This window comes from Onychomys torridus, chromosome 15 (assembly GCF_903995425.1).
Source record: "Onychomys torridus chromosome 15, mOncTor1.1, whole genome shotgun sequence".
Taxonomy (NCBI): domain Eukaryota; kingdom Metazoa; phylum Chordata; class Mammalia; order Rodentia; family Cricetidae; genus Onychomys; species Onychomys torridus.
The window spans coordinates 51,459,108-51,481,667 of NC_050457.1; the positions used below are offsets into that span (position 1 = coordinate 51,459,108).

At 44.0% G+C, this 22,560-nt stretch overlaps 1 protein-coding gene across 2 annotated transcripts in view; it reads left to right on the forward strand.

The window, feature by feature from the left end:
- The first annotated feature begins 2,644 nt into the window (after positions 1-2,644).
- Positions 2,645-22,560, forward strand: part of Golph3 (golgi phosphoprotein 3) — a 34,171-nt gene continuing 14,255 nt past the window's right edge. For both annotated transcript variants that reach the window (XM_036207283.1, XM_036207284.1), the window contains exon 1: positions 2,645-3,181. In XM_036207283.1, the coding sequence (XP_036063176.1) occupies positions 2,957-3,181 (225 nt within the window). In that variant the 5' untranslated portion in view covers positions 2,645-2,956. The remainder of the gene's footprint in view (positions 3,182-22,560) is intronic.

Sequence of the window (22,560 nt, forward strand, 5' to 3'; positions counted from 1 at the left end):
GATTCCCTAGAAAGCAAAGGCTTTCTGTGGCACGGTTTTGTTGGGGGAGTGTAACTACAGGAAGGAGGGACTGAAGGCACCCTTGAGCTTCTGAGAAGTTATGTAACCTGTTTTCCAACAATCCATTGGAGAAGCCAGGTGTGATGGTGGTATGTGTCTGTAATCCTAGCTCAGGGGAGCCCAAGGCAGGAGGAGTGCAACTTTGAGGCTAGCCTGGGCTACACAGATAATAAAAACAAAACACATCTAGGGAGGGAAGGGTAGCAAACAGGCAGCTCTAAATGCTAATCTTCTCTGATTCTAGAACCTCCAGACAGATACAGGTGTGGCTCCCTAAGCTGCACTTCGATGGAAGGAGCCACAAGGAATTGGCTAGCACAGCAGCAGACTTACCCTGGAAGGTTCGAGGTGTGTGACTAGCAAACACACCTGGCACAGATTTAGCGATCAATTAAAAAGTCAGTTACTATTTGCAATAAATATTTGTTTTTGAAATCTTCCTCTTTCTCCCTTCATTTTCTTCCCTCTTTGTCTTTCTCTTTTTTTCTTTCTCTCACTGAGATGATTTTGAAGTCCACATAGAGAAATCAGCGGAGAAATACCAGAAGAATGCAGGAGAAAAAAAAGCAGCAAAATTGATATGAAGTTTGAATTGGAAGATTAAGTATTGGTGTATGAATAGGCAGAACCAGAACATAAGAGATGTGGTTGTTGTTGGGGTGGCAGGAGTGGTGTAATCAAGACTTCCACAGTTGAAAAGGCAGGTAGGTTAGACCTCATTTTATTCATTGGAAGATTCCTGAAGCTTGGGGGCATACTCCAGGTGAAGGTGATTAGGAATCACGTTAAAAAAAGAATTGTGGCCAGGCTGTGGTGGCACACCCCTTTAATCCCAGCACTTGGGAGGCAGAGGCAAGAGAAACCCTGTTTCAAAAGATAAAAAACAACAAAAAATTGTGTGTTATCATTCCTTAGGAGCCTCTCTCTCTCTCTCTCTCTCTCTCTCTCTCTCTCTCTCTCTCTCTCTCTCTCTCTCTGTGTGTGTGTGTGTGTGTGCGTGTGTTAGTATTCCCGAGTGTTATGTATGTTTCCCTTGCCTGTGCACTCACTTGTGGAGGCCAGAGGTTGACCTCAGGTATTCTTTACAGTTCCACAAGCTTCCAGGATCTGTCTTTCTCAGCTCCCCAGGGCTGGTATTACAGGAATGCATTGCTGTGCCCAAGTATGCTGGGATTTGAAGTTTGGTCCTCATGCTAGCACTGCATGTAGCTTACTCATGCCACTCGGGCCTCGCACTGTTTCTGAGACAAGGTTTCTTAACTGGACCAAGGGGCTTGCCCACTTGGCTAGGCTCCACTCACAGGCAAGGAAGCCTCCAGGAACGTGCTTGTCGTCCCTGAGCCAGTTTCTAAGTTGTCCTCAAGCTCATTACCCACTGACCCCCTCCCCAGCGAGGGTTCACGTTTTACTACATTTTAAACCTCCACAGGGAGAGAAGCAACTAGCTGAACAGGCACAGCCTGTACACACAACTTTGTACCTTTGGATTTAACCTCATGAGTTAGTTAATCAGTTAAAATACAAAGAAACATTTCAAGTCATTTGGCAAAAAATCAGCAGTGAGGCCAAGCAACAAAAAGATGCAGATGATGTGAATGGGAGAAAAAGCCTGAGAACAAACTGTTTTCTCAGGAAAGAAGGGAAGGTAGCTTGGGGCTGGGGGTGGGAGGGCCTACGGGGACTTAGTGTCCTTTTAGGAGTTGAGACAATGTATTTATGGAGGGGAAGAATCTGTCTAATAAACCTCGCTTACTCACTGCCTGTGGTTATTGTTTATTTTAAATAACAGTGGATGGCTCTACGATCCCGTTTCTGGATAATGTTTTCTCACAAGTTCCACCCTTCTGCTCCTCCAAACCCGTCTCGGGTTTGGCAGCTTTTCTTTTAACTTGATTTGCACAAACCGCCAAGCACGCCAAGAGGATTTAACGCAGTAATTACATCGAAAGAGATTTAGGGCTACAAAGACGTGGCATGAGACTCAAGAGGTTTAGTGTCGCCATAAAACGATCCTCAGGTCGGCTGTCCTAACTGTACAGTGTGCTTCCAGCGCCCTGGCTACTTTACAGCCCCAGCTGGAGGCAGGAAATAAAAGTTTTACAAACACAACTCGTTAATTTGTTTCACCTCTCTACGCTAGAACACAGAACACGAACGCTTTTAAACAGCTGGGTGTAGATGGCTTCTTTTGATGCCTGGGACTCGCCCAGGCAACGATCCAAGTTCTTCCCGTGGGTCGTGGGGACCCGGGGCCACACTGGCTCAGGAGCTGCCTCTGAGAACTGATAGGGATGCTAAGGGCACAGCGGCGTCCGCCCTCGCGTGGCCTCGGCTTCCGGGATCCAGGAGAGGCCTTGCTGGTCGCTGGCGCCAGGGCCAGACCGTGAGGGAGAAGGGAGAGGAGGAGGATGAAAGCGGGGTCCGTCACCGCTGCCGGCCTCAGGTCCCACGACGGAGAAACTCCAAAGCGGCGGCGGCGGGGTGGTCCGCAGTCCGCCGCGGGGTGGGAGGCGGCTAGCCACGCCCCCTCGCTCGCGCCGCTTCCGGCACCCCGGCCCCGCCCCGCGCCGGCGCTGCCACATCCTCCGGTGACGTCAGCGCGCGCCGCCATATTGGGAAGCGCCGCCGCCGCCGCCGCCTCCGCTGCCTCGGCTCGAGATCCTGGGCTGCGTGGGGCCACGGGCGCGGGCGGAAGGCACCCCTGTGTACCCCGCCGACTCCCCGGCCCGCCGGCTTCGCCCAGACCCGGCTCCTCATGCCTGCCTTCGGCCCCGCAGCCCACGGACATCGCCCCAGCGCCGAGAATTAACACGGAAGCTCCCGGGGCCGGGGCGGTGAGGACGAGCCGGCCGGTCCCGCGTCCCTGTCGGTCCGGTGGGGCGCTTCGGCCGGAGCCATGACCTCGCTGACCCAGCGGAGCTCGGGCCTGGTGCAGCGGCGCACCGAGGCCTCCCGGAACGCTGCGGACAAGGAGCGGGCGGCGGGCGGCGGCGGCGGCAGCGGCGAGGACGAGGCGCAGAGCCGCCGCGACGAGCAGGACGACGACGACAAGGGCGACTCCAAGGAAACGCGGCTGACCCTGATGGAGGAGGTGCTCCTGCTGGGCCTCAAGGACCGAGAGGTGCGGGCGCGGCGGGCCGGGCGGGGTGGCGGGGTGGCGGGCGGCGGGGAGGCGCGGGGGGCTCCAGGTGGGCGCCGGCCGAGGCCGCACCTGCCCCGCTGGCTCGGGGACCCTGCGTCCTGGCGCGATCAACTTGTCCCGAGGAGTGTGGGAGTCGTCAGCTCTCTCTGGCGGAGTCCTGTGCGTTCCAGATCCCTCCCGGTACCGACCCCACAAGTGCTTGGATTTTTTTCCTTCTTCTGTTCCCAAGCACTCTTTCTTTCGAAGTGTGGGCAGTCTCTGCGTTTCTTCCTCGCTTTCTTCTGCAAACGATTGCGATTCCAACCTGAGGCCGACAGCTCGGTAGCCCCAACGACTCGGAGGTGCCGCCGCTCCCAACTATTGAGTCTTTTGCAGGTTTTAAGACCTTGGGAGAGGTTCACGGATCCACTTGCTGCCGGCCTCTTTTATGGAAAACTTCAGTTACGACGTGCTGTTAAGAATTAGCAAAGTTATTTTACTGGGTGTTGTTGAAAAAGTCAATGCAAAATTGTTAGGAAACGTAGGAAGTAACTTTTTTTGGGGGGGGTGAAGTGGTTTAAGTGAGAGATGGAGTTGCGGTTATGTTCATCTGCTGTGGCCGTCAGTTTTGCCATTTTGAGGGAGGGCTTTGTCGTGAAGTGCTGGGAATACCAAGTTTGCGATCTGAGGAAAGGCCGCTAAGATTGAGATCGGCTTAAGTTGTATTCTGACTGTTGGAAAGGTCGTTCGCCCCTCAGATATTCAGGAATTTTGCACAGAAGTTGAAGAAATGCTAGTGACCGTCTCTTTTCAACACCTGGACTCTGTAGATAACGTTTCACCTTACATACCCATCCATTTAAAAAAGTTATTTATTTGTAATGACAGACTTGCAGGTTTGGCTATTTCATAAATCATGTATGATGAGGTGGCCCGGAAGCTTGTTTCGTTTCAGTGTGGAAACTCTAGACAACACGCTTTGAGAGTCAGACAGAAAGGTATGGGTCTTGTTTTTTCAGTAAGTTTTCAGAATTCAGGAAGGAGAGCAAACAAACAAACAAACAAAAAACAAAAACAAAAAAACAACCCAATTCATCCCTCTAAAAATGTTTTCCAGTTCCCCAAAACTTACCAGCGGTAGAAGGGTGATTTTTTTTCCATGGACTGTTTGTGTTCCCCAGATATTAGGTACTGTCCAGAGAAGTGATTTCTTTAATGGAAATGGTCACGTGCCTTGATATCGGTCAGCTTGAAGACACTTCCTTGATGGCCCTCTTGCTGTAAAGGGGGCACAGTACCTGTTTAATTACAGCTTCAATGAAGGAAGCTGGTGGTATTATGTGTGTTGTGTTTTCGTAAAGCTAGATGCTAGTGTTGTCGTAATACGATTTTAGAAGTATTCATTTAGAAAATACTAGATTTAGAAAGTAAGCTTCTTGGTACTGTATATTTTTCTTTGCTCCCTGCCCCCTCTGGAACAGAACAGATTATGAGACATTTTTAGAAAATACAAGAAAAGCAAAACGAGGACTACATTCCTGAGTTAGCAGTTTGGTTCCGAGTGGATAGAGCCCTGTAAAGCTGAAACTTAACACAAACTTGTTTTTGGTATTGTCACACTGAGAAATAATGGTGAGAAAGTACATTTTATTTTAGAGGCATTACTCTGAATGATTAAGCTGCCAGCACTTATTTTTCTGTGATTGGTTCCCATGAAGATAATTGGAAGAATTTGTTGAAATTTAATGGTATTACAGAATTTACATAGTTTTTTTTTTTTTTTTATTGAAGTTCTTTGATGCCAGGTAGTTGAAATCATCTGTTGTTGTTATTTTTTGTAAATAGTCTACTTCATAAGTCATGGCCAAGGTTTAGCCAGACACTAGCTACTCTTTAGCATTATTTTTTCTTGTTTTTAAAAATGTAGGCTAGGATTTTGCATTGTCTTCTTGGTTTTAGGGATACACACACACACACACACACACACACACACACACACACACACATTCTTTTGGGGGGGGGCTTTTCGAGACAGGGTTTTTCTGTGTAGCTTTGCACCTTTCCTGGAACTCACTCTGTAGCCCAGGCTGGCCTCAAACTCACAGAGATCTGCCTGGCTCTGCCTCCCGAGTGCTGGGATTAAAGGCGTGCGCCGCCACCACAGCCCGGCTTTATATATATTCTTATCAAATGTATATACATTAGTGACCAGTCCTAGAAACTAGTCATCCAGTCTTTTTTGGGAGGGTCTTTCTTGGCCCCCCCCCTTTTTTTTAATTAAAGATAGGGTCTTGGTGTAGTGAAGACCGTCTTCCAACTCCTGGTTTCCTGCCTCTATTTGCCTAGTGCTAGAATTAGGCATGGTTTATACTCTCTTCAGGGCCAGGAGTTTTTCTTCCCTTGTCCTTAGGCACTTAAGCCTGTATTAGATTTCAGTTTGTAAATTTGTTATTAACTAAAGTTCTTAGTAGGTAGAGTGAGTTGCAGGAAGTTCTGAATTTGATTTCTGGCTCTGTACAAACGGCTTGCTGGCTCATGCCTATAGTCCCAGCTCTTGGGTGTCGAGAGTATCAGAAGTTCCAGGGTCATCTTCACCCACATAGTAAGTTGGAGGCCAGCCTGGGCTACATGAGAAGCAGTTGGCTTCAGATTACTTACATGGAATTTGTTTAGAGACCTTGTTAGGTCTCAAACTTGGGACACATGGTTAAAAAAGCGGATGCTGGCCACCCGGCGCTCTCAGCATCGCCGATACCTGTTACAGTCCTGGCTCCTCTCCGGACTTCTCACCCAGTCCCCTACCCTCAGCTTCTCTAGCCCCTGAGCTTCACTGCCCTTCCCTACCTGCTTTTCCTATGTAACCCAACCATTTTGGCTTCTTGGTCTCTTTCTCTGTCTCCTGGCTCACTCCCAGCCTCTTCGCCCTTGGCTCTTCTCTCAAGGCCCCCTCACCTCCCTCACATCTACAATAAACTCTTTCCACAGCCTGTACCTAGGAGTAGTCATGTCTTCTTTTTTTTTTTTTTTTTTTGTTTCATTCAGTCCTGACAATTGATTTTGTTTGTTTGTTTGTTTTAAATTCAAGTTGGCATTTCAGGTTTTTTCTTTCCTCAAAACGCCCTTACCTGGGGCCTTTTAAAGGGTTCTGGTAGTAATTCTGGGTGAAGTGTCAGTGACTGATAGAGGCCACTGCTAGGATGTCACAAAGGTTCACCATCAAGTCAAATTAATTGATTAGCAAGATTTCTTTGGATGATGTGGGGTAGGGCAGGGCAAGTGGGTAGGTTTTCTTTCCATGATTTATCTGTGCTTTTTCCATAGATGCCTCCACTAGAGTAGTTTCAGGATACTTCAGTAAGAATTATCTTAAATAATCAAAAAGTTATATTAAAACAATTTTTCTTTGGTTTTAGAAGATTAAACTCAAGAGTCTCACAGGTACTGTAGCACCAGCAACTGTAACACTGACCCCTTAAATAAGAACTTTTGAATCACTTTATTGGTAACAGATCTAAATACTTGAGGTTGGATTTGATTATTTTTTTACTTACCTATGTACTTACCTATGTAAAGATTTACTTATTTTTATTTTATGTATTTTATTTTATGAGTGAGTCTTTTGCCCACATGTTTGTGTGCATCTAGATAGTGTGTGTTCTTGATGTCTGAGGAGTCCAGAAGAGGGCATCGGATCTCCTGGAATTAGAGTTACAGGTGATTGTAATATGCCATGTGGGCACTTAAAATTGAACCTGGGTCTTCTGGAAGAGTAGTTCCCATTGCTCTTAACCACTGAGTTACCTCTCCGGTCCCCCAATTTGACTATTTTTAAATGACCAATTTAATCTGGAGTATGGGGGGCTGGGGAGATAGTGGGGTGGGTAAAGTGCTTACCACACAAAGGCTCTGTTTGCTCCCCAGCACTCCATGGGAAAAACTGAAAGCTGGGAGTGGTGTCTGTCACAATTTGAGGCAGAGATAGTGGCTCAGGGAAGTTCCTCAACCAGCCATCCTAGTCTGCTCAGCAAGCTCCAGAGCAGTCTGAGAAACAAGGTGGTTGGCCCCTGATCGTATATGCGCGCGCGCGCGCGCGCGCACACACACACACACACACACACACACACACACACACACACACACACCTGCACGCACAGTGAAAAAGAAGAAAGTATGTCTGTTGAATAGAAGTGAGGCTTTGTAGTCCTATCCTTTACATACTAGCAGATGTCTCAGAATTCTCATAAAAAGTGGAAATGATCACTTCAAATGCTTGGGATCATACTTTGTGCTACTTACTGTTAACATTTGCCCCATTTTGTCTTGCTAGGGAAGGGGGTTCTCCCTCTCTCTCCCTCCCCCCTTGTACCCTTCCTCTCCCTCCTCTTCCCTCTCTCTCCCCACCCCTTCCTTCTTGAGGCAGGTTCTCTCTACATAGTCCTAGCTGTCTTCACAGAGATCCTTCTGCCTCCCAAGTGAGTGCTGGGATTGCTCCTTTTTGTTTCCTTTGAACCCTCTCTGGATCCTCCTGCCCCTACCTCCCAAATGTTAGGGCTACTGACAGCTTTAGGATGGCGTCTTCTGGTGTCTTCTGTTGTGTTGTGCTGCAGTTAGACCTGTCCATTCACTCGTTCTCCTGGGGTCTTCAAAGGGAAGAGTAGTAGGCTGAGGGGTCGTGGTGGTGGTGGTGGTGGTGGTGGTGGTACTCTGGAGACGTTTCAGATCAGTGCTCTTGTGTGTCATGTTCTTGAACATGGTTCTTTGAGTTTTTGTCCTGGTCTACTTGCGCTGTCTTTTTCTAGTATGGTTTATTTTTTTCAGTCATCCGATTATCTAAGTTTTAAAAGCCTTTTTAGTAGCCGGGCAGTGGTGGTGCACGCCTTTAATCCCAGCACTCGGGAGGCAGAGGCAGAGGCAGGTGGATCTCTGTGAGTTCAAGGCCAGCCTGGTCTACAAAGCGAGTTCCAGGAAAGGCGCAAAGCTACACAGAGAAACCCTGTCTCGAAAAACCAAAAAAAAAAAAAAAAAAAAAGCCTTTAGTAACATCTTTAAAGATAGCATGTCTAATGCTTGTAAGAGCTGTACTGCAGTAACTCTTAAAAAGTAAGCAGTGATTAGGTGTGGTTATTTAGAGAAAAGATAAGTGGGCAGGCCTCAAATTGACTGTATAGCCTGGGCAGTTTTGGAATCTGAGGTCTGTTCTTGAATTGGTGATCCTCCCCCTCCTTGCCTCCCCAGTACTGAGATGACAGGGTGTGCTGCCAAACTTAGCTTGGAAGTTTAAAAGATGGAAATGACTTCGTGTGCTTTTCACACTGTGTCCAAAGATGAGTTCCTTTGGAAAAGAAGCTTTGGAATGCAGTATTTACCAAGATGTATAACTGCTTTGTTAGAAAAAAAAAATTACCCCTCTCTCTGTGATTATTGTATAACTGCTCTACTCTCAAATCTATTCAGCATGTTTTCAGAACTTCAAGATGTGCTAAAAGTTTGTAGTAATTAAAAAAATCTAATAAAAGAATTTTGAATTTTATGATACTAATACTAATTATATTCCCTTTTCTAATACTAAATTATATCCCCTTGATATTTTTAAAGGGTATGAATTTTCATCTCTTTAAGCCAAGTATGAAATTTATAGCCTATATGAAAAAAAAGCTGGAGAGATTGCAGCCTGTTAGTGTACTGCACTTTTGCAATGTAACCTTGTGTATATACTGCAGTGTTACACTGCAGCATGCACTAACACACACACTCACAGACTTAAAAAAAGCAGGGTATTTCTCTTCTTGTTTCATAAATATTAGAGTTACAATACAACTAATAGGGGCTAGGAGATGGTTCAGAGGGTAAAGTGCCGGCTGTACCAGTGGAGGATCTCAGTTCAGATAACCAGAGCGCTCCTAAAGCTGGGTCTGGGCAAGGCCCTTCTGGAATTCTAATGCTCCTCAACCAAATGGCTGCTGGAGACAGGAGAATCCCAGGAAGCTTCCAGGTAACTAGCCTGGTGTGTGCCCAATGAACAACACAAGACCTTGTCTCAAGAAAGGTGGGAAGGGGTCCATTGAAGATGGTTCCACCTGATAAAGGTGTTTGCCACCAAGCCTTAGTTTAGTTTGATCACATGACAGCACAGAGCCAACTCCAGCAAGTGGTGTTCTGGGCTACAATGAAGTGGTGTGTGTCAATGTTGTGTCCCCTGGCGGGAGTGGGGAGGTACATGGAGTGAAATCTGAGTGGTAGAAAGCAAGCCCTGATATTTGAGGTTGGTCCTGGAACTGCACAATGACATTCTCACATACACTCACGCGCACGCACACACACACACTCACGCACACGCACGCACACGAGACAGGGACAGCAAACAGTATAATAGCACTGTCCTTCCTCTCAGGGTTCTGATGGTGCTGGGATTTAACCCAGGGCCTGGCGCCTGTTGAACAAGCAGCACTCGGCAGCCAAACGACATGGCCATCCCTAAGTTAATTCATTTTAAACTTAGTGAGTTGTGCTTGGTTCACTTGCCTTGTTAGTGAAGTTGTTCAGTTGTTGTCAACAGAAACAGAGGTCGTGTAGTTGGAGAGCTTCTCTCCAGGCCCCCCCCCCCCCAAGCCCTATTAGTCCGACAACCCACTTCTAAAATAAACACACAGACATTCATATTATTTAAACTGCTTGGCCATTAGTTCAGGCCTACCATTGTCTAGCTCTTACTCTTATATTTAGCCCACTTCTATTAATCTATACTTTGCCACGTGGCTCGTGGCTTACCAGTACCTTACATCTTGTCATGGCAGCAGCTGGCAGTCTATCCCCCCCAGTCTTCCTGTTCCCAGCCTTCTCCTCTTCCTTGTCCCGCCTACCTTATCCTTCCTGCCTGGCTACTGGCCAATCAGCACTTTATTTATTTTAACCAATCAGAGCAACACATTTGACATACAGAACATCCCACAGCAATGTAGTTTAGACATTTGGCTTCTATGGTTGACTCCCTCACCTTGATCTGTATCCGTGACTCAGTAAACATTCGAAGTAAGCACTACACTTAATGCAGGTAAAATTATTCCCAAGAGAATGAACACTGGCTTGAAGGTAGTGCTGGAAAAAACTCCTTTATGTTTAAAGCTTAGACATCCAGCGTGTAAATATAGAGTATAGTTCATCTTATATTTCACGAGGGAAGAGATAGTGGGCATGATGAAAACTGGTCCAGAGACAGTGAAAAAAATCTTACACATGTTTGCACTTAGATCACCTTAGAAACGTTTTTTTTGTGTGTGTTTGTTTTTTGTTTTGTGTATGTGGTAAGGTGCTGGGATTAAAGGTGTGTGCCACCACTGCCCGGTGCTTATAGGCTAATCAATCTTATGAGGGGCTTTTTCTCAATTTAGGTTCTCCTCTGGTGACTCTAGTTTCTGTCAAGTTAGCAAAAAACTAACCAACACAAACTATCCATGGTTTTGACTTACAGCCTTGCCTTTTTTGACTCCCAGTTGGGAGAGCTAAATTAAATGTTTTGAATTCTTAGACTTACTTTGTTTCCTGGGCAAAACAAACCTCTGCTTGTGGTCTGCCCCATAACTTGTTATAGGACTTAAGGGTTGTTATATTACTTACATTAAAAAATGTTGACTGATGCTTGACATTCCATCTTCTTCCCTCTCCCTTTCCAGTGCTAGGGATCTAAATCTGGCCTTGAGCATGCTAGGCAAGTGCTCTACCTCTTAGCCCAGCTTCCATTATTGCCGTTATTCCTGACCCTCTTGGACTTGATACGTAACTGAATGAGGCAAATATCCACTAAATTTTCTATGCCTTTTCACTGAAACTTCCATTGTGTGTGAGTGTGCATAAAGTATCCCCCACCCCCGTTTTGTAATCCCAGACCATCTGGGCTGGGAAATCTGGGAACCTGAAGTATTTTGTGTTTCTTTTCCCTAAATGTAAGCCCAGAGTCTGTGATTGTTTTCATAATTTCTCTTCTAGAATACTGTTCTCTTTCCTGAGATAGCAGGCCTCCACACTTCCGAAGTCAGTGACTTTTTAACAGCTGTGTTGAGCTAAGTGCCAGGTGTAGTTGGCACACAGTGAGTCTTGTTTGCTAATGCCTTCTGGTTCTAGAAGAAAGCTTGCCAACTGTCTGGCCTCTTCTGCCATTGTTGTAATCAGGTCTTCCCACATTTGGACTTTCTATTACTTCTTCTTGGTGCTTTGGTTGTTTTTTTGTTTTTTTTTTGGGGGGGGGGGAGAAAATAATCCTTACTACCTTAAGGCCAGAATTTTCATACAAGGTGATTAGGCCAGGATTCTACAACCTTAAAAAAATATTTAAGACAATATCTTCTATCTTTATTTGTGTGTGGGTGTGCAGCACATGGCCTCCGAATGGAGGCCAGAGGACAGCTCGTGGGACTTGTTTTCTTCCATTATGTGGTTCTGGGGATCAGACTTGCAGTACCAGGTCTTGGGTGGCAAGCGTTTTTACCCAGTGTTATTTTGGAGACAGGGTCTCAGGTAACCCAGACTGGTTTCCAGCTCTGTACCTGAGGAGGTCCTTGAACACGTGCTCCTTCTGCCTCTGCTTCTGGAGATTGGGATTGCACCTGTTCTCCACCACTCTTGGCTTATGCCATGCTGGGGATAGGCAAATCTCCTAATGGAGCAAAATCTCTAGCCCTGTGCCACAGACTGCAAGTAACAACAATTAATGGAAAAAGCTATGCATTTGAAAGAGTAAGGATAGGTTTGCAAGGAGGAAAAGGAGAGGGGAAAATGGTGTAATTGTATTATAATCTCAGAAATAATTGTAAAAGTTAATGTAATTTGTGTGTGTAGTGGGGAGGGGCGATGCTGTAATCTGGCTGGCCACCAAGCTCCCAGGATCCACCTGTTTCTAAGGTTACAGGCACATCCGGCCATTGGGTCCTAGATATTTGAACTCACATCCTCATGCTTTCGTAGCAGGCAATGCTGTGCACTGAGACATCTTTCCAGTCCTCATTTTTTTTTCTATTTTCATATTTCTTTTTTAAAATTTTATTTATTTATATTTTATGTTTGAATGCTTTGCATGTATACCTGCACACCAGAAGAGGCATCAAATCCTGTTATAGATGGTCACGAGCCACGATGTGGTTGCTAGGAATTGAACTTAGGTCCTCTGAAAGAGCAGCCAGTGCTCTTAACACCTGAGCCATCTCTCCAGTCCCTATTTCCATATTTCTTAATTTTTTTTTTTTTTTTAACAATGCTGAGGATTGAATCCAGGGCATTAACATACCAGAGTTCCTATCATGGAACTGCGTTCTTAGCTCCTCCTCTTTGTCTTATTTGAGACAGTGAAGTGCAGGCTAGTCCCAAACTCCTTGGTTCAAGTGGTCCTCTGCTTCAGGCTCTCAAGTGTTTAGGATCCAGGTGCTCTGTGCTCCTGTACTTGGAGACACTTGAGCACAGCGAACTATGGGCTGTGATGTAACAGACCGGAAACAAACATTTTAGACAGGACACACAGGAAACCTATATGAGAAGGCTTATTCTTCTGAAAATAAGCGGTCTTACTCAACTATAAAAGCAAATAAAAATTGTGTCAAAATAAGTTATGATGGACATTATGTATGGAACAAGGAACACGAAAATTATTGTCACAGGAAGGTAAAAAGCTGGGATTGATATTAGAAGCAGTAGTGGGCTTTAAATAGGATTTAAAAAATAGGATTTTTAAAAGATGTGTGTGTAGAAAGGAGTGGAAAAACTAGAGACACCAAAATCATTGGGGGATCTTGGAATTACTGAAAATGTTTACAGTTATTTTTGTGTGTGCATGTACGTGTGTATCATGGCGAACATTTAGAGGTCAGATTACAACTTGTGAAAATGGTTCTCTTCACTTTGTGAGTCCTAGGATAACAGGTTTACAAACAGCTGTCTCACTGGCCTGAAATTATTGGAACTTAGGAAATTTGGTGCCAGTCTTGGGTGAAGGTTAAAAGATATATTTAATGTGCATTTATGTATATACACACACATACATACATACACACACACATATATGGGTATTTTGACTTGGGTTTATGTCTACGTCAAATGCATGCAATGCCTCAGAAGATAAAGAAAACACAACTAAGATTTATTATCACTATAGCTTATGGAAGAAAGGAAATAAAATGGCTGGATTGAGTTTAAGGCATGAGTATGGTAGAAATATGCCTTTTAAAACAAAATACAAATAGTCTGCATTTAGGGAAGTATAGGTTACCAAAAAATAAGAAATAGGGCCTGGAAACAGAGCTCAGCAGTTAAGGGTGCTTGCTCCTTTTCTAGAGTTGAGTTTCAAGTTCAACATTGCTTAACTCCAGCCCCAGGGCATCTGACACCCTCTTCCGGCCTCCTTGAGTATACACACACACACACACACACACACACACACTCTCAAAATAAAATCTTAGCATCTGGGGAGAATGTCTCCATGATAAAGACTCTTGCCTGGTGTGTGTGACACTCCATGTTTCCTTAGTACTGAAAGGAATTAAAAAAAAATCCACTCAAAATTCTGCTTATGATAATTGCTTTATGCTAGGTACTGTGCTAAGGGAGACGGATGCATAAATAAATATACAAAGATGAGTGTGCATGTGTATAATTAAAAATTATAGTTATGGTGAAGAAAAAATTAGAGGATGCTGTGTGGGAATGAATTTGGGGGTTGGGCCCAGTAGAGAAATGCTGTTTGAGACCCAAAGGATTGGAAGAGCCAGGCTTAGTGATGAGAGCATATATTCAGAGGCCTGTGTTAGCTTTGAAAAACTGGAAGTTGGTATGCCAGTTGCAAATTTTTAGTGTTTTTGGTACTTTGCCTTTATCATATTACTGATAGCGTCTTAATTATTATCTTGTAAGTTTGAATAACTATAGTCATTTTTTCTTGTTCCATTTTCTCTGATGTGTACAGAAAAGGTTAAAGTGAAAGTAGCTATTACTGTCAGCTGTTAGTACTGATAGTTTTCTCACCTACTTAAAAAGTGGGCTGTGTGTGTGTGTGTGTGTGTGTGTGTGTGTGTGTGTGTGAAAATACATATATTTGCCTGCTTACATAAAAATGAATTGCTTTTCCAATTTTGTAATCTTTGCACTAGGGTCATTAAAACGATGTCTTTATTTACCTCCCACTGGTGCCTCCATAAATACAGCATTTATTTGTCTCCTCTCTGGCGATCTTTAAGTGAGCCACTTTCCCCAGACTTCCTAGGAGGTACAGAAAAAGGGACATAACAGGGCAGGTGAGACATGGGGGAAAGAACTATAGGAGGTGAAGTGGAGACAGCTGCTTCTGGAGAGGAGGATGCCCAAGGCAGAAGAGCCTGTGGCCTGTGAGAAGGCAAAGCCCAGACATGAGGAGAAGAGCTGCTGTTTGGAGTTCCCCAAACAGTCCCCACACCAGCCCTGTGGGAGCCCTTCCCAATGAACGAGTGTTGCTGTCCCTTGAAATGGTGGCGCTTGCTGGTTTGGAAGCTGTAGCTAAGGGATGAGTTGAGGTCAGAGGACACAGGACTGACCGTCAGGCTGCTGAGGCTCTCCCTTGTGTCTCAGGTCAGGTTGGTAGCGCTGCAGACACCACGGAGCCTGTAGAGGTGAACTTGGAGCAGGCATTGTTACATATTAGGGGGTGAGGGACCATGGTAGGAGAGCTATTCCTAGGGCAAAGAAAAAGAAGCCAAGGCTACTCTCTGAGATAGTTTCACTTAGTAACTCTGGCTGTCTTAGAACTTGCTATATAGACCAGGCTGGCCCCTGAGTCACAAGAGACCCACCTTACTCTGTTGTCATATTCTGTGATTAAAGAAGCGACCCCACACCTGGCCTTTATTTTTAAATGTGTGTCTGTCTGTACTATATGTTGAGTGCAGGTACCTTTGGTAGGCTACCAGTATTGGATAGTCTTGGAACTGGAGTTAGTCAGTTGTAAGTGACTTGGTGTAGTAGGTAGCTGGGTACCAAACTCAAGTCCTCTGGAAAGAGCTCTTAACCACTGTTCCATCTCCTCAACTCTGCTGTACTAGGACTTAAAAACCTGGTTCCTAGACAGTTACAATATTTAGCAAGTTGTTACACGCAGAAAATAAAAGTGATCCAACAGCAAAAAGTTTGGCAGATGCTGAATTTATTTTTATTTACTTTTAGATTGTTTTCTTGTTTTTCTATAGTAAGTGACAAGATCAGTGTTTTTGTACATACAGAATACCATGTACTAAAAAAAAAAAAAAAAAGTAATGTAACTTACAGTCTACAGAACTGTGCCAAAGAATTTGCATTTCTTCTTTTTGCCTCGTCTTCCCCTCCTTTGTTTCTTTAAATAGAGACAGGGTCTCACTATGTAGTTGGAGTTTTTCTGCCTGGCCCACAGTCAGGACAAATCTCTCACCTGCCTCCCATAGATGCTCAGAACCAACCAAGTAAACACACAGAAACTTATATTGTTTACAAACTGTATGGCCGTGGCAGGCTTCTTGTTATCTACTTCTTCTATCTTAAATTAACCCATTTCTATTCATCTATACTTTGCCATGTGGCTCGTGGCTTACCAGTACCTTATCTCTTTCTTGTCATGGCTGCTGGCTGGCAGTGTCTCTCCCCGCCTCCTAGAATTCTCTTCTCTCTTGTTCCGCCTATACTTCCTGCCTGACCACTGGCCAAACAGCATTTTATTTATACAGAGCAATATCCACAGCACTTCCCCTTTTCTTTTTTTTAAAAAGGAAGGTTTTAACTTTTATATAGTAAAATTTTAGATAACAAAACAATTATCAAGCAAGAATTGCAGTTACAATATTAAAGAAGATATACTATCTATCTTATATTTGTGAGTCTAAAGTTTTATATCTAACTTATCTTTTATCATAATTGAGGAAATTATAACTATCTATTCTTCAACCACATCAAAGACCTCAGAAGGATATAATATTACCCAAGAACCGGGAGGATGCAAGCATTTTTCAGGAGTCTTGCAACAGTAGACAGAGACAGCTGGCAGCCTGGACAGTCACCTAATGTTCCTTTGTAAAGTTGGGGCATTTGTCTTCAGCCCACAGGGCTAGAGTCTCTCGGTCACTTCTCTCAGTGTCCTGTAGAATGTCTGGCAGTTTCCTCTGCGAAGCAGGAACCTGAAGGACCATTTTGTCAAGCAAAGTTTAGTGGTCACCTTTCTATGGGTCCTGCATGTCCAGTCGATCAAGCAGTCCAGGCAAGAACAGTTTCTTGTCCAAATGGCTGTTTTTGCCAAGGTGAAGATAAGATATGAAGTGTCTTCAATGCCCATCCTCCTCTCTGAAGTAAATCGGTGTTGCCAGGAGCAGACATGTCTCACTGTCCAGAAAGTCTAAATTTTAAAAATATTTTAAATGCCATATTCTGTAGACCTTTGAAGTGTTTGAAGATTACCTGTGAATCTGAAATATATCTATGTATACCTAGAAAACTTAACATGACTATAAGTTTGACTACCATAGAATACTAATTGATCTGTATTTAATTATCCATTACAATTTAAATGAGTTGCATAAATATAATACCTCAAACGAGAGTAGAAATATAGATACAATATAACAAAATTAACTTCAAGTTTCTATCAGTAGACTAAAATCTATACCAGTGTAAGACATTTTCAACAAGTTGTTGTTCTTTAAAAGTAAGTTCATTAATCTACCCTTTCATCCTATTATATCTATATCATATCCCCTTTTCTTCTTTAGAAAGAGATCACATTTATAATCAATCTGCTTTAAATAAAAATATTGGGTTTTCTCTGTCCCACACCAGAGGGCTCTTCTGATTTGGGACACAAGAATCTCTTAACCTTTTCTTTTAACAATATGCCTGGGTTTAGAGAAGGAGTGAGCCAATTCCATCTCCAAAGCCAGCTGGGAATTTGGGCGTAGTTTTTCTTACTACTTCCTGCTGTAGGGGGGCGCTGTATCTTATGGAGACATAAAGAAAATTTTAGGATTATGGAGTAGTCCATGAGGGTAAACCTCTGAGCCAGTTGCCTCGAAACCATTCTGGATGTCAGATCATCTGGGCCATGGTGTCTTCAGAGACCTTTCAGGTGGTCTTGGCTGATCAACCTGATGTATCTTAATCTGGAACAAATCCATGGCCTCTGGCTTTCTGTGGAAACAAAAGCAGAGACTCTTTTCCAAGGCAACATATCCTTATATCCAAATTTTGAAGTCAAGGTACCTTTAAAATTTACATATTTGTTTAACTCAACAGCTTTTACAATCAAATCTTTTTTTTGCAGTTAAAAATCCCAAAGACAACACAAACCAGATTCTTTGTGTAATATCCATCTTTGTAAGATTGAAACGCTGTTGTGGCTGCTGGCTCCACCCACCTCAGCTTTTTAATGTGTTGGTGGTACAGTTTACCACCAGCTCTGGGTCTGGAGCCATGTGTACCATCAACTATCAGAAGCAGTTCTATCAAAGCAGTGCATAGTCCAGAAACACTTTTTTTTTTTTTTTTTAAAACTCGCAAAGGCTAAATCCACCATGTAGCAGAGTAAAGTGCTGCTTGTAGACTCCTCATTTAGATGCACATGCCAGGAACCCGCCATAGTAGTTCAACAAGGCAGGCTGCCGCTAACTTGAGAGAGACAACTAGGAAGCTGTTTTTAGCTCCGTTTTAGAATCTTTTTTCTCAGGTTTTAGGTGGAAACTCTTGCCCCACATTGGGCGCCATTTGTAGTTAGAGTTTTCCTGCCTGGCCCACAGTCAGGACAAATCTCTCTCACCCGCCAGGCCCATAGACACTTAGATCCAACCAAGTAAACACACAGAAACTTATTGTTTACAAACTGTATGGCCGTGGCAGGCTTCTTGTTATCTACTTCTTCTATCTTAAATTAACCCATTTCTATTCATCTATACTTTGCCATGTGGCTCGTGGCTTACCAGTACCTTATCTCTTTCTTGTCATGGCGGCTGGCTGGCAGTGTCTCTCCCCGCCTCCCAGAATTCTCTTCTCTCTTGTTCTGCCTATACTTCCTGCCTGACCACTGGCCAAACAGCATTTTATTTATACAGAGCAATATCCACAGCATCACTATGTTACCCTGCTGGCCTAATTTTCTATGTAGACCAGGCTGGCCTTGAACTCTGCTTGCCTCTGCCTCCTGAGTGCTGGAATTAGGACATATACATTAAAAAGAAGGGAGGGAAGGGAAGGAGGAACAGAAGAAAAGAAATGGAACGTTGGTTGCTGCTCTTCCAGAGAGACCTCGGTTAGGTTCCCAGCACTCACATGCCCATTGACAACCATCTGTGACTCCAGTTCCAGCCTCATCAGGCACAAAGCACACACAGTGCACTCATGTACCTGCGTGTGAAAACTCTCACACATGAATTAACAATTAAAACTTTAAAGTACAGACCTGTACTCATGTTTTCATACTATTTTAAATTCAGGTCATATTTCATTTTGTCTTATTTTGTATTTTATGTAAAATATGGATCAAGGACACTTTTTCATATTGTATATGTTTGTATAATACATGAAAAAATCTTACCGCATCTGGTTGTTGTAGCCTCTTAGTAGGCTTACCGAGTATGTTTACACTGTATTTCATTGTGAGTGAGCAGTTCTCAAGTTCCTTCTGAAGAAAGAACTGAACCAAGAAGTAACCTCACCATAGTGGAGAGGGCTTTTCTCGTTGGCACCTTTGAGGGCTTAGTAAACAATGCCACCATTCCCACTCAAGTCAGGCATTGGAGAGTGCTGCGCTTGCATCCTTCTCCCGGTTCTCAAGTAATATTATATCCTTCTGAGGTCTTTGATGTGGTTGAAGACTAGATAGTTATAATTTCCTCAGTTATGATAAAAGATAAGTTAGATATAAAACCTTAGACTCACAAATATAAGATAGATAGGATATCTTCTTTAATATTGTAACTGTAATTCTTGCTTGATAATTGTTTTGTTATATGTAATTGTACTATGTAAAAGTTAAAACCTTCCTTTAAAAAAAAAAAAAAGAAAAGGGGAAGTGCTGTGGATATCGCTCTGTGTAAATAAAGTTCTGATTGGCTAGTAGTCAGGCAGGAAGTATAGGCAGGACAAGAGAGAAGAGAATTCTGGGATGTGGAAGGCTGAGGGAGACACCGCCAGCCGCCGCCAGGAGAAGCAACATGTAAAGACACTGGGAAGCCACAAGCCATGTGGCAAAGTATAGATAAGCAGAAATGGGTTAATTTGAGATAGAAGAAGCAGATAACAAGCAGCCTGACACGGCCATACAGTTTGTAAACAATGTAAGTCTCTGTGTGCTTTCTTGGTTGGGTCTGAGAGACTGTGGGACTGGTGGGTAAGAGAGATTTGTCCTGACTATGGGCCAGACAGGAAAACTCCAACTACAGGAGAGGAAAGAAAGCAGGCTGTTGGAGATCCATGCCAGTCATGGTCATTACCGAGGAACATCGGGGTTGGAGGTCTTCTCCAATGTGCAGTGCAGTCTTGTCTCCTAATGTTGACCATAAAACTGCCCATGGTGGGGATGGTTGTGTCTTTGGAGCATGTTCCCTTGCCTATACAGTTCTCGGCTGGGTTCCTTGCAGAGTGGTACACAGAACGAGAAAGAGTGTGTATTTTACTTGAGTGGTTTCTTTCTTTCTTTCTTTCCTATTTTTTCTTCCTTTTTTTGTTTTTGTTTTGTTTTTGGAGACAGGGTTTCTCTTTGTAGTCCTGGCACTCACTTTGTAGACCAAGCTGAGCTTGAACTCACAGAAATCCACCTCTCTGTCTCCCAGTGCTGGGATTAAAGGTGTGCACACCTGGCCAGTTTCACTTTAGTTTTATACGACATTATGAGGTCCACCCTGAAGACTGGCAGCTGGTTTGGCTGAGGACCCGTGGCAGCCGCAGAGGGCAGGTCAGCTAGGAGGATGCAGCCCATCAGCTGGTGCGTCTGCCAGGGCACTGGCAGTTATTAAAGACAGCCGAACAGGGTGGTGAGCTGCATGTGCTGGGACTTTGAATGGGCCTGTTTTAGGTTTGCTGGCATCTCACCTGACCAGTACAGTGTTTCTGACATGCTCTGTTGCATGCTTTGTCCTGTTCTGGACCCTTGCCATGCCTGGGTTCTTGAGGGGAATACACAAATAACCCACTTTATCTTGGAATGTCTGTCCTTCCCAGTCTTAAAGTTTTAGGACATAGGGACTAGGGGAAAAATGTTTTGTTTTTTGTTTGTTTTTAAATCACACTTCTGAAATCTTAATGTCTCAGATTGTTCTGTGGTCCTCTGACTGAACCCAGGTCTGAGTTTTCTTGTATAGGATGAATGAGGAGAGAGGCACTGTGTTACAGCCCACTGGTCTCTCTGGCTGCTGGTGCTTCATCAACAGCTATTTGATAAGCCAGTACTCTTTGAGTGTGACTCTGACTGCTCTATTCTATCCCCTTTGTTGGACTGAGCCTCAAAGATGCCTCCTTCATTACTGATTAGAGAATTTCAAACCTCTAAGGTTGGATTGGTCCTTTGGCTTCTAGGAGTTAGAGTTGGGGGCCACCTGGATACATCATTGGTTCTTTATTCTCTCACAGCTGTATATGTAAACACAACTAGTTTTACCTCTTGAACTAAAAATGTAGCTGTTTGAGACCGCCAGTTACTAGTCTTTGCCACAGGTTGCAGCTCCTTCATTAAAAGTGGCCGGGCATTGGTGGCACACGCCTTTAATCCCAGCACTCGGGAGGCAGAGGCAGGCGGATCTCTGTGAGTTCGAGGCCAGCCTGGTCTACAGAGTGAGTTCCAGGAAAAGGCACAAAGCTACACAGAGAAACTGTCTGGAAAAACACAAAGAACAAAACAAACAAACAAAAGTGGCTGACTTGCTGTGCTGGAGAGAGGAAAGATTTTTGCTGAGACACACATAAAGCATGCTCTGAGTATATAGTCCTCCAATAGGCTATTGCAATTCTTTTTTTTTAAGAAACAAGGCCAAGTGTTTCTCTAGCTCCTGACTGAGCACTTCCCCTGCTAACTTGTGGTCTAGACCATGTTGTGGATTCATTGGTGAACTGGGCTGGCTGAGGTTGGTTACAGTCACTTGGTACTCTCCTGATTGACTTTTCCCCTAAGATACCCAATCCCATGTGGCCTTGTTATCTGGTCAGTTATACTACCCGCACTATTCTTTTGGGTCCGTTTCATTTGACCTTTAGAAAACAAAAACCAAAAACTTCCCTCTGGTAATTCCTGATCATGCTTTTGTGATAAGGGTTTTACAGGGAGGTTATCAAAAATACTGGGCTACTCTGTTGCTTTGTTGGCTTCATTTATCTTGTTTATTTCTGATAAACCCCAGAAACTTTGGCACAGAATTTTTTTTTTCCATTCATCTACTTTCCTATGTGAGTTACCCAGGTTTTCATAAAATGTAACCCTGAACTCCATACTAAAGACCTTGTTTTGCTGACATTTCTGGGTGACTCATAACATGAGAACATTTTGGGACAGTCATATTTAGCCTTCTGCTATCTACCATCAAAGGTAAACTGCTAACTCTGTCCAGCTAGCATTTTCAGACTGGTGTACTCACCACACTCACTCTACTTCATGAAGTGCACTCTGCCTATACTGTGGTGTTTTACCTAGGAACCCATTTGTGTGTGAGAACCAAACATCTGTAATGTAATTTCATGTGGAATCAATTCCCGGGCTTCTCAAGACTTTGTTCCAGACCTTATTTGATTTCTATCAGTTACTAGTTGAGTTACAGTTCTGGCTGCCCTGGATCTCAGTGTGTAGACAGATGCTGGTCTACATAGATGATAGATCCACCCGCTTCTTGGCTCTGCCTCCTGAGCACTGGGATTAAAAGGTATGTGCCACCATACCTTGACAGAACTATCTCTGCTTCCCCTCTTCACTTCCCTTTGTCTAAATGCTCTCCTTCTAGAAAAAAACCCTCGTTTTTTGTTAAAATGTGGTAGTTTGAACCTGGCGGTGATGGCTCAAGCCTTTAATCCCATTACAGAGGCAGACGGATGTTTGTGAATTCTGATACTGCCAGGACACACAGAAACCCTATCTTAAAAAACCAGCAGCAATAACTAAAGGTGGTAGTTGGGATGTTGTTGGCTTTTACTCTTTTGGGGGGCCCTGCCACCCAACTTCCAAATAAATTGCACATGGAGACTTATTCTTACTTATAAATGCTCAGCCTTAGCTTGGCTTGCTTCTTGCCAGCTTTTTTTTTAACTTTAAATTATCCTGTCTACCTTTTGCCTCTGGGCTTTTACCTTTTTCTTCTGTGTATCTTACTTTTATTCTTACTCTGTGGCTGGTTGTGTGGCTGGCCCCTAGCGTCCTCCTCTCCCTGTTCTCTTGT